The sequence below is a fragment of the Pongo pygmaeus genome, chromosome 20 (genome assembly GCF_028885625.2).
Source record: "Pongo pygmaeus isolate AG05252 chromosome 20, NHGRI_mPonPyg2-v2.0_pri, whole genome shotgun sequence".
NCBI classification, from domain to species: Eukaryota; Metazoa; Chordata; class Mammalia; order Primates; family Hominidae; genus Pongo; species Pongo pygmaeus.
The window spans coordinates 57,009,263-57,023,450 of record NC_072393.2 but is presented as its reverse complement, the minus strand read 5'-3'; the positions used below and the strand labels follow the sequence as shown (position 1 = coordinate 57,023,450).

The following is a 14,188-nucleotide window of genomic DNA, read 5'->3' as shown; positions in this document are numbered from 1 at the left end:
CATGAGCCACCGCGCCCGGCCAGTCCTCAATGAATGTTTACTGATCAACTACTATGTGCCAGGCATCGTCCTTGGCATTGGGGATACAATGGTGACCCTGAGAGAGTCATGTTTTGTTCCTCATGGAGCTTATGGTCTAGCAGAGGCAGGCACAATAAACGAGCAAATCACTGATATGCCGTGATTTTTGAGTACACAGAATAATGCCCCCTCTCCAAAGATGTCCATGTCCCAATCCCCAGACCCCGTGCATATGTGACCTCACATGGCAGAACAGACTTTGCAGATGTGATTAAGTGGAGGATCTGGAGATGGGGAGATGATCCTGGATTACCTGAGGGGGCTCCAGGTGACCACAAAGATCACCTTGATCACCTATAAGAGGGAGACAGAAGAGTCAGTCAGAGAAGGAGGGTGAGTACATGAAGCGGAGGTCAGGATGATGCAGGCGACTGTTGGCTTTGAAGATGGAGGATGCGGCCACCAGCCAAGGTACGCAGGTGACATCTTAAAGCTGGAAACAAGGGGGAAACAGAGCCTCCTCTGAAGCCTCCAGAAGGAATCAGTTCTACTGACACTTTGACTTTAGCCCACTTTAGACACTTTGGACTTATGACCTCTGGAACTGTAAGAGAATGCATCTCTTTTGTTTTAAGCCACTAAATGTGTGGTAATTACTACAGCAGCAATGGGAAATGAAATGAATACAGACTTATATACTTGATAACAATAAAATCAGGGTAAAGAGGTGGAGCCATTCTAGACAGGTGGTCAGGAGGAAACATTTAAGAAGAAACCTGGACCAGGTGCAGTGCCTCACACCTGTAATCCCAGCACTTTAGGAGGCTGAGGCAGGCATATCACTTGAGCCCAGGAGTTCAAGACCAACCTAAGCAACTAGTGAGACCCTGTTTCTACAAAAATAAAAAAATAAATAAATAAAAAAATTTAAAAAGGAAAAAGAAACAGATAAAATTAATCTTAGTAACATATTGAACTTGGTATATCCAAACTTGTCATTTCTACATGTAACCAATGTAAAAAAATCAGTAAGAGAATTTACATTCTTTATTCCACACCAGTTCTTCGAAATCCAGTGTATATATTTACACTCCCAGCACATCGCAATTTGGATGCTAAGTTTTTTCAGAAATATTTGATCTATATTCAGAGCCCAGAAAGTTTAGAGTTGAAAAAGATGATTCACACACCCAGGTTGTTCCAAACGTACTTGATTAAAACTCTCCCAATAACTGAATCAAGTGTCGGTGTTTACATTTAAATTAACTAAAACTAAATAAGGCCAGGCACAGGGGCTCACACCTGTAATCCCAGCACTTTGGGAGGCCAAGGTGGGCAGATCACTTAAGGTCAGGAGTTCAAGACCAGCCTGGCCAACATGGCGAAACCCCGTCTCTACTAAAAGTACAAAAAAATGAGCCAGGTGTGGTTGCGTGTGCCTATATTCCCAGCTACTCGGGAGGCTGAGGCAGGAGAATCGCTTGAACCCAGGAGATGGAGGTTGCAGTGAGCTGAGATCACACCACCGCACTCCAGCCTGGGTGACAGAGCAAGACTCCATCTAAAAAAAAACAACAACAACAACAAAAAAAAAACCCTAAATAAAATTTAAAACCCAGTCCCTTGACCACACCTGCCCACTCTGGCCTGCACAGTTAGATCTTAATTGATTTCAGTCTGCTCCAGGCCCACTGCCCCTGTCCCCATCTGCCTGGCAAGAAATGTCACAGCTACTTTGGGGTCCCATCCATCTTCCATCTTCTGTAGAGGGATGTCTGATGACTCAGCTTGGTTGCTGCTAGAAAAATGGAGGATGCCCAGGCACTTGCTTAATGAGGCCACCATCATAACTTCTGCTCCTTTGGTTTTTGTGGGGTTTGGGGGTGATTTTTTTTTTTTTTTTTGGTAAGTGTGTGTGTGTGAGACAGAGTCTCACTCTGTCGCTAGGCTGGAGTGCAGTGGCGCGATCTCGGCTCACTGCAATCTCCACCTCCCGGGTTCAAGTGATTCTCGTGCCTCAGCCTCCCAAGTAGCTGAGATTACAGGCATGCGCCACCAAGCCCGGCTAATTTTTTGTATTTTTAATAGAGACGGGGTTTCGACATGTTGGCCAGGCTGGTCTCAAACTCCTGACCTCAGGTGATCCACCCGCCTTGGCCTCCCAAAGTGCTAGGACTACAGGCATGAGCCACCATGCCCGGCCTTGTTTGTTTTTGCTCTCACAGGCTGGAGTGCAGTGGTGTGATCTTAGCTCACCGCAGCCTTGAACTCCTGGGCTCAAGCAATCCTCCTGCCTTGGCCTCCCGAGTAGCTGGGATGACAGGCGTGCACCACTATGCCTGGCTAATTTTTTTATATTTAGTAGTGACGGGGTCTTGCTATGTTGCCTAGGCTGGCCTCGAACCCCTGAGCTCAAGGGATCCGTCTGCCTCAGCCTCCCAAAGTACTGGGATTACAGGCGTAAGCCACTATGCCCAGCCCTCCTTTATTATTTACTGGGATTCCTCTACTTGCTGCTGCAGAGGGGCTAGGAGATCCTCCCCAGAGTGGTCCCCCCCCCGCCCACAGCCATCCTCCCGTCTTGCCTGCAAACGGGCTGTGTTCTCTCTGCCTCCCCGCACCTCCCTCATGCTGGAGTGAGCTCCATCTTTCCTTCTCCCAAAGTCCATCTCTCCATCCTCCCCACTTCTGGAGGAGATCCCAGGATTGCACCACTCAGTCTCAGCCTCTCTCTTCTGAGACCGGAGCAGGAAAAGGAGCAACACACGTCAGGACTTCTGAGTTTTCTTCCTACTGAATATCCTATTGTCCATACTAAGGAAGGAAAAGACTTTTCTTGTGTAATATAATCTGCCCCAAGGTAGCCTTATGTTATTGAATAAAAGGCAAGGATGGGCCAGGCATGGTGGCATGTGCCTGTAATCCCCACTATTCGGGAGGCTGAGGCAGGGGAATTGCTTGAACCTGGGACGAGTAGGTTGCAGTGAACCGAGATCCCACCACTGCACTCCAGCCTGGGCGACAGAGCCAGACTCCATCTCAAAAAAAAAAACAAAAAAAACCAAGAGTGATGTCTTCCTTCCACCCTTGAGGTTTGTTCAAATCCAGCCTACAGGAGTTCCCTGAGATTACCAAGGAAAACTCAGGGGTCAGTTCCCTAAGGGCTGCACTGGGCACCCCAGCAGAGACGGCCGGGGCTGCCTTGGGGCCTTAGTGCAGCAGCATCACTGCATCCAGTGATTCATGCCTCTTGTGGCTCAGCCAGGCCCCAGGGGGATGGGAGGTAGAAGGGGCTTGTTCTTCCAGTTATACAGTAAGAGTGGGCTCTCTCGGTGGGCGGCTGGCCCCGTCTGTGGCCGCATTCCCTCCCCTCCCCAGCAATACTCCCTAGCTTCTATAGCTGAGGCTGCATCTCATCCGCAGGGGAGGGTGAACTCAGATGACTCAGGTGATGGATAGTGGGCCAGGGTGGGCCCCCATGACCTGTGTATCTTCAGGAAGGCCCACCTGTCCTTTGGCTTCAGCTTCTGTTTCCTGACTTATAGAGAGAGGTGGCATAATAGCTCAAGAGATGGGCTCTGGGGTCAGGCAGCCCAGGTGCATGGCTGCTTTGCTGTGTGACCTTCAATAAGTAGCTTGCCCTCTCTGTGCCTTCATTTCCTCTTTCATCACATTGGGAATAATGATGAGTACCTCAGGGAGTTATGAAAATTAAAACTAGTTAACTTGTATAAAACTGTTACCATGACAACTAGAAGAGAGGTGATATATAAATGTTAGATATTTTATCATTATTATTATTATTTGTTTGTTTTCTGAGATAGAGTTTCACTCTTGTTGCCTAGGCTGGAGTGCAATGGTGCGATCTTGACTCACTGCAACCTCTGCCTCCCAGGTTCAAGTAATTCTCCTGCCTCAGCCTCCCAAGTAGCTGGGATTACAGGGGGCCACCACTACGCCCAGGTAATTTTTGTATTTTTAGTAGAGATGGGGTTTTGCCATGTTGGCCAGGCTGGTCTCGAACTCCTGACCTCAGGTGATCCACCCGCCTCAGCCTCCCAAAGTGATGGGATTGCAGGCATGAGCCACCGCGCCCAACCCGATATTTTATTATTTTTTAAAATGATGATTATTCCTAGTTCCCGAGATGTGTCTCTCTTTCAGCGTCTTCCTGTCTTTTTAGCCACATCTCTCAATGTGTTCCCAGCTGTCTCCTACTCTCCATCTACCCACCTCTGTCTGTTCTTCTCTTTTGGCCTCAGTCTTTCTGTGACCTTGGTAAACTACTTACCCTCTCTGTGCCTCAGTTTCTTCATCTGTCAAACAAAGTTCATAGCAGCATCTACTTCTTATATTTTTTTTGAGGAATACGTGTGTTATTGCATTTAAAATACTTAAAAGAGGGTCAGACATGTGGTAAGTTCTTGACCTCCTTACATTTAATTTAACATATTCTAAAGGTTAATTAATAGTAAGCTACCATCGTTGTCTGTTGTTATTTTCTCTCTCTGTCAGCCTTCATCTCTCCCTCTCCTATCTGTCTCTCTCTATCTTTGTATCTCCCTTTATCCATCCACTCAACACATCTGCAGTGAATAGTTTTCATCAGTGAACATAACAGACACCAGCCCTGTCCCCAAGGGGCTCCCACACTAACGAAAGAAACAGCTACTAGAAAAATAAACACAGAAGCCAGGCGCGGTGGCTCTCACCTGTAATCCCAGCACTTTGGGAGGCCAAGGCAGGCGGATCACCTGAAGTCAGAAGTTTGAGACCAGCCTAACCAACATGGTGAAACCCCGTCTCTACTAAAAATACAAAAATTAGCCAGACTTGGTGGCGGGCACCTATAATCCCAGTTACTGGGGAGGCTGAGGCAGGAGAATCGCTTGAACCCGGGGGGCCGAGGTTGCAGTGAGCAGAGATCCCACCACTCTACTCCAGCCTGGGTAACACAGTGAAACTCCATCTCAAAGAAACAAACAAACAAACAAAAAAGAAAAAGAAAAAGAAACACACAATAATACGTGTATACATTGTACCAAATTCTCTAAAGGAGCATGTAGGATGCTATAAGATGAAAAAACAAATAGGGGAGTGAAGACCCTGAATCAGACTAAGGGAGGGCTCAGGGAAGGGCTGTGAAGAAGTAACATTTCAGTTGAGACAGAATGAAGAGAGGGAAGGGAGAAGTGTTGGAAGCGCATGGAAAACAAAGACAGAGCGACATGAGAGAAGACAGGAGGAAAGCGGAGACAGAGAAAGATGGACAGAGACACAGGTGCAGAGCCCACAGACAGAGAGACAGAGACAGAGACGGGAGGAGAGAGAGACACAGAGAAAGATGGACAGAGACACAGGTGCAGAGCCCACAGACAGAGAGACAGAGACAGAGACGGGAGGAGAGAGAGACACAGAGAAAGATGGACAGAGACACAGGTGCAGAGCCCACAGACAGAGACACAGAGACAGAGACGGGAGGAGAGAGAGACACACAGGGGCAGAGAGAGACAGAGATCAGAGGGTCACAGACAGAGGTCAGAGGGAGAGCGAGAGAGATGGGGTCAGAAAGAGGGAAAGGGACAGGGATGGGGAAAAGAGAGACAGAGACCTGCCAGGGCTTCCTGTTCTGTGGCCCCAGCCTATGTCCTGTCCTGCCCAGAGTTATTTGGGGGCGCACGGGCCCAGGACAGAGTTGGGGGAGGGTCTCACTTGGGTTGCTTCCAGGCTGGCAGGTGAGAGAAACAGAGACAAGGGGGAGGGAGAGACAGAGATGGGACCAGAGAGGCAGAGAGAAAGAGAGACAGACACACGGGGTGGGGTGTGGGGGAAAGAAGTAAGGAAGGAGAAAGAAAGAGTGTTAGAGACCCAGGAGAGACAGAGAGACACAGAGACATTCCTGCCTCGTCGCGGTCATCTGCGGGCACCACCCCTCACCTGTGCCGGCTCCGCGGTCTACACCCACCCACTCCTTGGGTGATCTCACCCGGCCTCGTGGCTGTAAACACCACCTCTCCCCTGATGAGTCCCCACTGTTTCTTTCTCGGCAGTCCTGACCTCGGCCTGCCCCTCCGTGCACCCTTCGTGGTCTACCACACCCCCCCACCCCCCACCCCCCTCCCGCACCTATGCGTCTCCACAAGATCCGTAGAGCGCAAGCCAACAGACCAAGCCTCCACGCCATCCTTGGCCCCTCTGCTCCTGGCCCCCCACTTTCCATCCATCGGGCAGTAACTTGGCTCCACATGCAGAGAAGACCCCGCGTCCATTCACGTCTCTTCTCCCTTACCCGGTCACCTCCCACCTGGGCTGTTGCCATCGCCCCCCGCCCCCGCCCCCACCATCACTCTCCACGCTGGAAGTTTTTAAAAAGCAAATAAGATTATGTCACTCCATCCTCATGCTTAAAATCCATTGCACTTAAGTAAAACCCAAGCTCCTTAATCCTGGTAGGTAAACTCCAGCAGGCCTGCCCTGTTCCCGGTCTGCCCTCCTACCCGCCCTGCCCTCCTCTGGCTGGAGCCAAGTTCTCCCCTGCACCCCGCAACCTCCCCTGCTGTGGGGACCCTCCTCCTCCTCTTCCCTGGGCTCTCAGCTTACATGTTCCCCTTCTCTGAGTCTCCCCGACCACTACCTTATGTGCTGGTCCTTGCAGTTTTTCCTTTATGGTCTGTGCCCCCAGGTAGGACGCGATCCCCAGTGACGAGGACTTTGCTGGTTCCTCCTGTGGCCCCAGCACCTGCCACAGAGCTCGGAGTGTGGTAGGCAGTCAGCTGCTTTTCACTGAGCGAAGACTTTTTAGTTCTCCCGCTCACCGGGAGCCTACGATGTGCCTGGCACTGTGTGCCTTTCCCTGAATTACGTCTTTGAATCCACTTGGGAAATGGGGCATAATGGTCACTCCAGTTTTACAGTTGGAAAAACAGGCTCACAGGGGTGCAGTGACTTGCCCAGGGTTCCAAAACTAGTGCGTGATGTAGGCTGGATTCGAACCCGGGGAAATTTGCTGGAGAAGTACAGAAAGAGAGGGATGAAGGAGGAGGGGAGAGAGAGAGATTTAATTTAAAAAGAGAAAGAACAGGAGAGAATGAGAGGAAGTGAAAGAAAACACGAGAGAAAGAAAGAAGAAGAGAAAGAGAAAATGAGAGATACAGGCAAGAGAGAGGTATCTCATGAGAGAGAATAAGAACATGAAAAGAGATAGAATGAGAGAGTGGGAGAGAAAGAACAGGGAGAGTGGAGTCTACGATCTGGGCAGGGGTCTCCTCCCTGGGTCCCTGGACCCTGCTACCAGCCCCTTCTAGGCCCCCAACCACTGCCTGGTCAGAGTTGAAGCAGCCTGAGAGAGTTGAGCTGGAAGTTTGCAGCACCTGACCCCTGGAAAACATCCCCTGGGGGCAGGCCAGCCCAGGCTGAGGACGCTTATAAGCCCCAAGGAGGCCCCTGCGGGAGGCAGCAGGCTGGAGCTCAGCCCAGCAGCGGAACCCAGGAGCCCAGAGGTGGCCGGGTAAGAGGCCTGGTGGTCCCCCACTAAAAGCCTGCAGTCTTTGTGATCTGACTCTCCCTACAGCTCCATGTCGCTGGATTCTCAGCCCCTGTGCCTTCTATCTCCACATCTCTCTAGACAGATCTCTCACTGTCTCTAGTTAGGAGTCTCTCTCTCTCTCTGTCTGTCTGATCTATATCTCCATGTCTAACTCTCAGACTGTCTCTGAGGATATCTCTCAAACACTCTGTCTCTCCAGCTCTGATTCTCTGTGTGTCTTCCCTCCGTGCTTGTTCACAGGTGGCTAGACACCACCTCTCCCCACTCATAGATGGCTAGATGCTTTCTCTAAACTTTCCTTTCTACCTAGTTCTCTCTCTCTCTCTTTTCCCATCTCTCTCTCTCTCTTTTTCTCTCTCAGTCTCTAAATCTGTCTCTCTAGGTTCTGGGTCCATGGATGGGAGAGGGGGTAGATGGTCTAGGCTCTTGCCTACCTAATAACGTCCCAGAGGGAAGAAAGGGAGGGACAAAGAGAGGGATGGAGAGACTTGGGCTGAAGATCCCCAGACACGGCTAAGTCTCAGTCCTCATCCCCAGGCGCTGACGTGATGGCCACAGCAGGAAATCCCTGGAGCTGGTTCCTAGGGTTCCTCATCCTTGGTATCACAGGTATCTGAGTATACGTGTGTATGTCTGTCTGTGTTTGGGGGCACAGTGTTTGTTAATGCTCAGGCGTGACTCAGTGTCCTCTTGCTTGTGACTGCAAAGCTGCCTGTGAGATGGTACCGTGTTATCCGTCCCCCATGGCTGTGCCCCTGCAACTCCTTGTATCGTGATGAATTTGTGTGTGGCAGTGTGCCTGGGTGTGTGGTTGTACCTGTGAGACTCTGACAGTTTGTGCCTCTGAATATCTGGTGGAGTGACAACAGTGTAATGATGATATGGGGACGGGGAAGCCTAGGGTGCAGGAGATTGTGCTTCCTGGGGAGTGATCCATTGCTGGGAATCTGTGCCTGCTTCCTAGGTCTTCAGTCCTGAGATCTCCCTCTCCCATTCCCAAGGAACTCACCTCACAGGACTATAAAATGGTGTTTGGTGTGAATGGGCTCGTGGCTGGGTGTGACTGTGGGCAAGGCTGGGAGAGGATAGGAGTGACTCGGTGCAGGACCGACTCTTTGAGCATCAGTCTGCGCAGACAAGTGACCCGATCCTTGCTCCCAGCAACAACTCCACCCCCTGAGCTTTAATTCACCCCAAAGGACCCGATCCTACCGCTATGAGCCTAGACTCCTCTGTTGAACCCCTCCTGACCGTGGCTTTGCACCGCGATGGCACCAGTCTCACCTCCAGAGCCCACCCCAGAGCCCTGACTCCGCCCCAGGAGCCCTGGTCCCACCTTCTGAGACCGCCCCTAAGCCGTAACCCAGCTCTTAAAGCCTTGATGGCGCCCCTGCGCTGTAACCCCAACCCTAGGAGCACTGATCCCGCCTTCTCAGCCCACCCCCATGCCCTGACTCTCCTCCCAGGAGCCCTGACTACCCTGAATCCCTGACCAGGCTCCTGCACCGTGATCACCGCTCCTGGGAGCCCTAGGCCTATATCCTGGACCAGCCCCTGAAGCTCTGATCACGCCCCCTGCACCATAACCCCACCCCCAGGAGCCCTGGGTCCGCCCCCTGGGCCCGCCCCCAGCCCTGACTCGGCCCCCCCAAGAGTCCTGACTGCCCCTGAAGCCCTGACCACGCCCCTGCTCGGTAACCCCTCCCCCAAGAGCCCTGGGCCCGCCTCCTGAGCCCGTTCCCAGCCCTGACTCCGCCCCGAGGAGCCCTGACTGCTCCTGAACCTCTGACCACGCCCCTGCTCGGTAAGCCCACCCCCAGGAACCCTGGTCCCGCCTCCTGGTCCCGATCCCATCCCTGACTCCGCCCTCAGGATCGCTCGTCTCTGGTAGCTGCAGCCGAATCATAAACGGCGAGGACTGCAGCCCGCACTCGCAGCCCTGGCAGGCGGCACTGGTCATGGAAAACGAATTGTTCTGCTCGGGCGTCCTGGTGCATCCGCAGTGGGTGCTGTCAGCCGCACACTGTTTCCAGAAGTGAGTGCAGAGGTAGGGGGAGTGGGCAGCGCCTGGGTCCGGGGGCGGGGCCTGGAGGTTACCTTGGCTGAAGGCAGTGGCCTAATATCAGGCTCATCTTGGGGTGCTCAGGAGGAAACAGCGGTGAAGGCTCTAGGAGGAGGACGGAATGAGCCTGGATCCGGGGAGCCCAGAGGGAAGGGCTGGGAGGCGGGAACCTTGCTTCGGAAGGACTCAGAGAGCCCTGACGAAATCTCAGCCCAGTGCTGAGTCTCTAGTGAGCTAAGGCAAGTTGCTGTCCCTGAATTTTTGTGAATGAGGATTTGAGACCACGGTTCAGTAGCTCTTAGGGTGTTTAGCGAAGAGGGTGGGGTTGGGGTTAGGAGATGGGGATGGGAATGGGGTTGAAGATGAGAATGGAGATAAGGATGTAGTTGCCACAAAACTGACCTGCCCTCCGTGGCCCATAGCTCCTACACCATCGGGCTGGGTCTGCACAGTCTTGAGGCCGACCAAGAGCCAGGGAGCCAGATGGTGGAGGCCAGCCTCTCCGTACAGCACCCAGAGTACAACAGACCCTTGCTCGCCAACGACCTCATGCTCATCAAGTTGGACGAATCCGTGTCCGAGTCTGACACCATCCGGAGCATCAGCATTGCTTTGCAGTGCCCTACCGCGGGGACCTCTTGCCTCGTGTCTGGCTGGGGTCTGCTGGCGAACGGTGAGCTCACGGGTGTGTGTCTGCCCTCTTCAAGGGGGTCCTCTGCCCAGTCGCGGGGGCTGACCCAGAGCTCTGCGTCCCAGGCAGAATGCCCACCGTGCTGCAGTGCGTGAACGTGTCAGTGGTGTCTGAGGAGGTCTGCAGTAAGCTGTATGACCCGCTGTACCACGCCAGCATGTTCTGCGCCGGCGGAGGGGAAGACCAGAAGGACTCCTGCAATGTGAGAGACGGGAAAGGGGAGGGCAGGCGACCCAGGGAAGGGTGGAGAAGGGGGAGACAGAGACACACAGGGCCGCATGGCGAGATGCAGAGATGGAAAGACACACAGGGAGACAGTGACAACTAGAGAGAGAAACTGAGAGAAACAGAGAAATAAACATAGGAATAAAGAGAAGCAAAGGAAGAGAGAAACAGAAACAGAGACATGGGGAGGCAGAAACACACACACATAGAAATGCAGTTGACCTTCCAACAGCATGGGGCCTGGGGGCGGTGACCTCCACCCAACCGAAAATCCTCATATAACTTTTGACTCCCCCAAAAACGTGGCTAGAAATAGCCTACTGTTGACGGGGAGCCTTACCAATAACATAAATAGTCGATTTATGCATATGTTTTATGCATTCATGATATACCTTTGTTGGAATTTTTTGATATTTCTAAGCTACACAGTACATCTGAATTTTTTTAAATTGTTGCAACTCCCCTAAAATTTTTCTAATGTATTTATTGAAAAAATCCAAGTATAAGTGGACTTGTGCAGTTCAAACCAGGGTTGTTCAAGGGTCAACTGTGTACCCAGAGGGAAACAGTGACACAGATTCATAGAGGTGAAAGACGAAGAGAAATAGGAAAAATCAAGACTCTACAAAGAGGCTGGGCTGGGTGGCTCATGCCTATAATCCCAGCACTTTGGGAGGCGAGGCAGGCAGATCACTTGAGGTAAGGAGTTCAAGACCAGCCTGGCCAAAATGGTGAAATCCTGTCTCTACTAAAAATACAAAAGTTAGCTGGGTATGGTGGCAGGCGCCTGTAATCCCAGCTACTTGGGAGGCTGAGGCAGGAGAATCGCTTGAATATGGGAGGCGGAGGTTGCAGTGAGTCGAGATCACACCACTATACTCCAGCTGGGGCAACAGAGTGAGACTCTGTCTCAAAAAAAAAAAAAAAGACTTTACAAAGAGATGCAGAGACACTGAGACAGATAAACAAGCCACAAAGGAGACAAAGAAGGAAAGACAGACAAACAGAAACAGACAGACCACAAGCCCAAGAGAAGCAGCCAGCATTCAGGACATAGGACATCAGGAAGCAGGATTAGATGAGGTCAGGGATCTGGAATGGGACTTCCAACAGAAATGTTGCTGGGCTATGTTGTTATTGATGACGGTTCTGTCTTTGTTTCTCAGTCTCATTTAGTTCCTTTCTGATCCCACATCCATTTCCACCTCTCTGTGTTTCGGATTCTGACTCTCCCTCTCTTCACAACAGGGTGACTCTGGGGGTCCCCTGATCTGCAACGGGTACTTGCAGGGCCTCGTGTCTTTCGGAAAAGCCCCGTGTGGCCAAATTGGCGTGCCAGGCGTCTACACCAACCTCTGCAAATTCACTGAGTGGATAGAGAAAACCATCCAGGCCAGTTAACTATGGGGACTGGGAACCCATGAAATTGACCCCCAAATACATCCTGCTGAAGGAATTCAGGAATACCTGTTCCCAGCCCTTCCTCCCTCAGGCCCAGGAGTCCAGGCCCCCAGCCCCTCCTCCCTCAGACCCAGGGTACAGGCCCCCAGCCCCTCCTCCCTCAGACCCCAGGAGTCCAGACCCCCCAGCCCCTCCTCCCTCAGACCCAGGAGTCCAGCTCCTCCTCCCTCAGACTCAGAAGTCCAGGCCCCCAACCCCTCCTTCCCCAGACCCAGAGGTCCAGGTCCCAGCCCCTCCTCCCTCAGACCCAGTGGTCCAATGCCAGCTAGACTCTCCCTGTACACAGTGCCCCCTTGTGGCACGTTGACCCAACCTTACCAGTTGGTTTTTCATTTTTTGTCCCTTTCCCCTAGATCCAGAAATAAAGTCTAAGAGAAGCGCAGGTTCTGTTTGTAGTGTCCTCCTTGCTTCCGCTTCCATTCAAGAGATTCCAGCAAATGGCTTTCCCTCCATGGGTCTCAGTTTCCCTATCTGGGAAATGGGAGCTTTGACTAGGAGGGCCACAGGGTTTCAGAGGAAGGGGCCATTCCCTGGGTAGTTAAGAGAAACCAGTGCCATGGATGTTGTCCAGTTTCTGAAAAGTCAAGTCAGCAAATGGTAACTGTAGAGATTTTCTTGCTTAGTTTAACTATTCAGCTTTAGTTGATCTATATTCATTTTTGTCTTCTTAACTGCATTTCAAGAATTTTTAATTTGAATCTGTCTCAGGGCTTGGCTGCTGCAGCTGGAGTCTGGTGGGGAGAATTGTGGAGAGGGCTACTGTGAGTGACAGCTACAGAGACCAAGGAGTAGAAAGAGGGAAGTTTGAGGGGCAGAATGGGGCCTACAGGCAAGGAGATGGGAGACTGAATAAGTATATAGATAATTTGAACAATACGATTAACACACTCTATTTAATGGTCATATATGGAATGTCGCACCCAGTACCTGAAAAATATAGAATCATTTCAAAAGACATACAGCTACCAGAATGGCTAAAATTGAAAAGAATAACAGCATCAAGTCTTGGTTATATCTACAGCAGCTGTAACTCTCCTACATTGCTGGGGGTAGGGGGTAAAATGGTACAACCATTTTGGAAAACAGCTTGGCAGATTCTTAGAAAGACAGGCATACATCCACATGATGGCTAGCAAATCGACTCATAGGTATTTAGGTAATAGCCATAGAAAAGACTTCCCTAAGAATGTTTATAGTAACTTTATGCATAATAATGAAATTGGAAATGAAACAAATGTCTATCAGTAAGTGAGTGGATAAGCAAACTGTGATATATCCATACAATGGATTGCTACTCTGCACCAGAAAGAAATAAACTATTGATATAAGAAACAACATACATGCATCTCAAAATCATTATTCTGAGTGAAAGAAGCCAGACACAAAATATGATACACTATGTGATTACATTTATATGAAATTCTAGAACAGGCAAAATTATTCAATGTGGCCTGGTTGCTGGGATGGGAGAGGGGAATAGGTATAGAAACAGATTGGGGTCAGGTGCGGTGGCTCACCTGTAATCCCAGCACTTTGGGAGGACAAGGTGGGCAGATCATTTGAGGTCAGGAGTTCAAGACCAGCTTGGCCAACATGGTGAAACCCTGTCTCTACTAAAAATACAAAAATTAGCCAGGCATGTTCGCAGGTGCCTGTAATCCCAGCTACTCAGGAGGCTGAGGCAGGAGAATCACTTGAACCCAGGAGGTGGAGGTTGCAGTGAGCCAACATCACACCACCGCACTCCAGCCAGGGCGACAGAGCAAGACTCTATCTCAAAAAAAAAAAAAAAATTAGATGGGTGTGTTGGTGGGTGCCTGTAATTCCAGCTACTCTGGAGGCTGAGGTAGGAGACTTGCTTGAACCCGGGAGGCAGAGGTTGCAGTGAGCCGAGATCACACCACTGCACAGCAATCTGGGCAAAAGAGTGAGACTCCATCTCACAAACAAAAGTAAAAAAAAAAAAAAGATTAGGAAGAAGCATAAAAGAACGTTCTTGAGTGATGGGAATTTTCCATAACTTTATAGGAGTGAGGATTACATGAGTGCATGCATTTGCCAAAACTCATTGAACTGTAATGCCACACTGTACATACCTCAATAAAAACTTTACCTCAATTTAAAAACCACACATAGCATTTACAAAAGTGAACCTGTTACTGAGGTACGAAGCAAGTCTCAA

At 50.7% G+C, this 14,188-nt stretch overlaps 1 protein-coding gene across 1 annotated transcript; it reads left to right on the top strand.

The window, feature by feature from the left end:
- The first annotated feature begins 8,115 nt into the window (after positions 1-8,115).
- On the top strand, positions 8,116-12,457 carry KLK4 (kallikrein related peptidase 4). The gene is made up of 5 exons (XM_054464497.2): positions 8,116-8,176; positions 9,440-9,602; positions 10,052-10,302; positions 10,386-10,522; positions 11,794-12,457. The coding sequence occupies exons 1-5, from the start codon at positions 8,116-8,118 to the stop codon at positions 11,944-11,946; spliced, it is 765 nt and encodes a 254-aa protein (XP_054320472.2). The 3' UTR covers positions 11,947-12,457.
- The last annotated feature ends 1,731 nt before the right edge of the window (positions 12,458-14,188 follow it).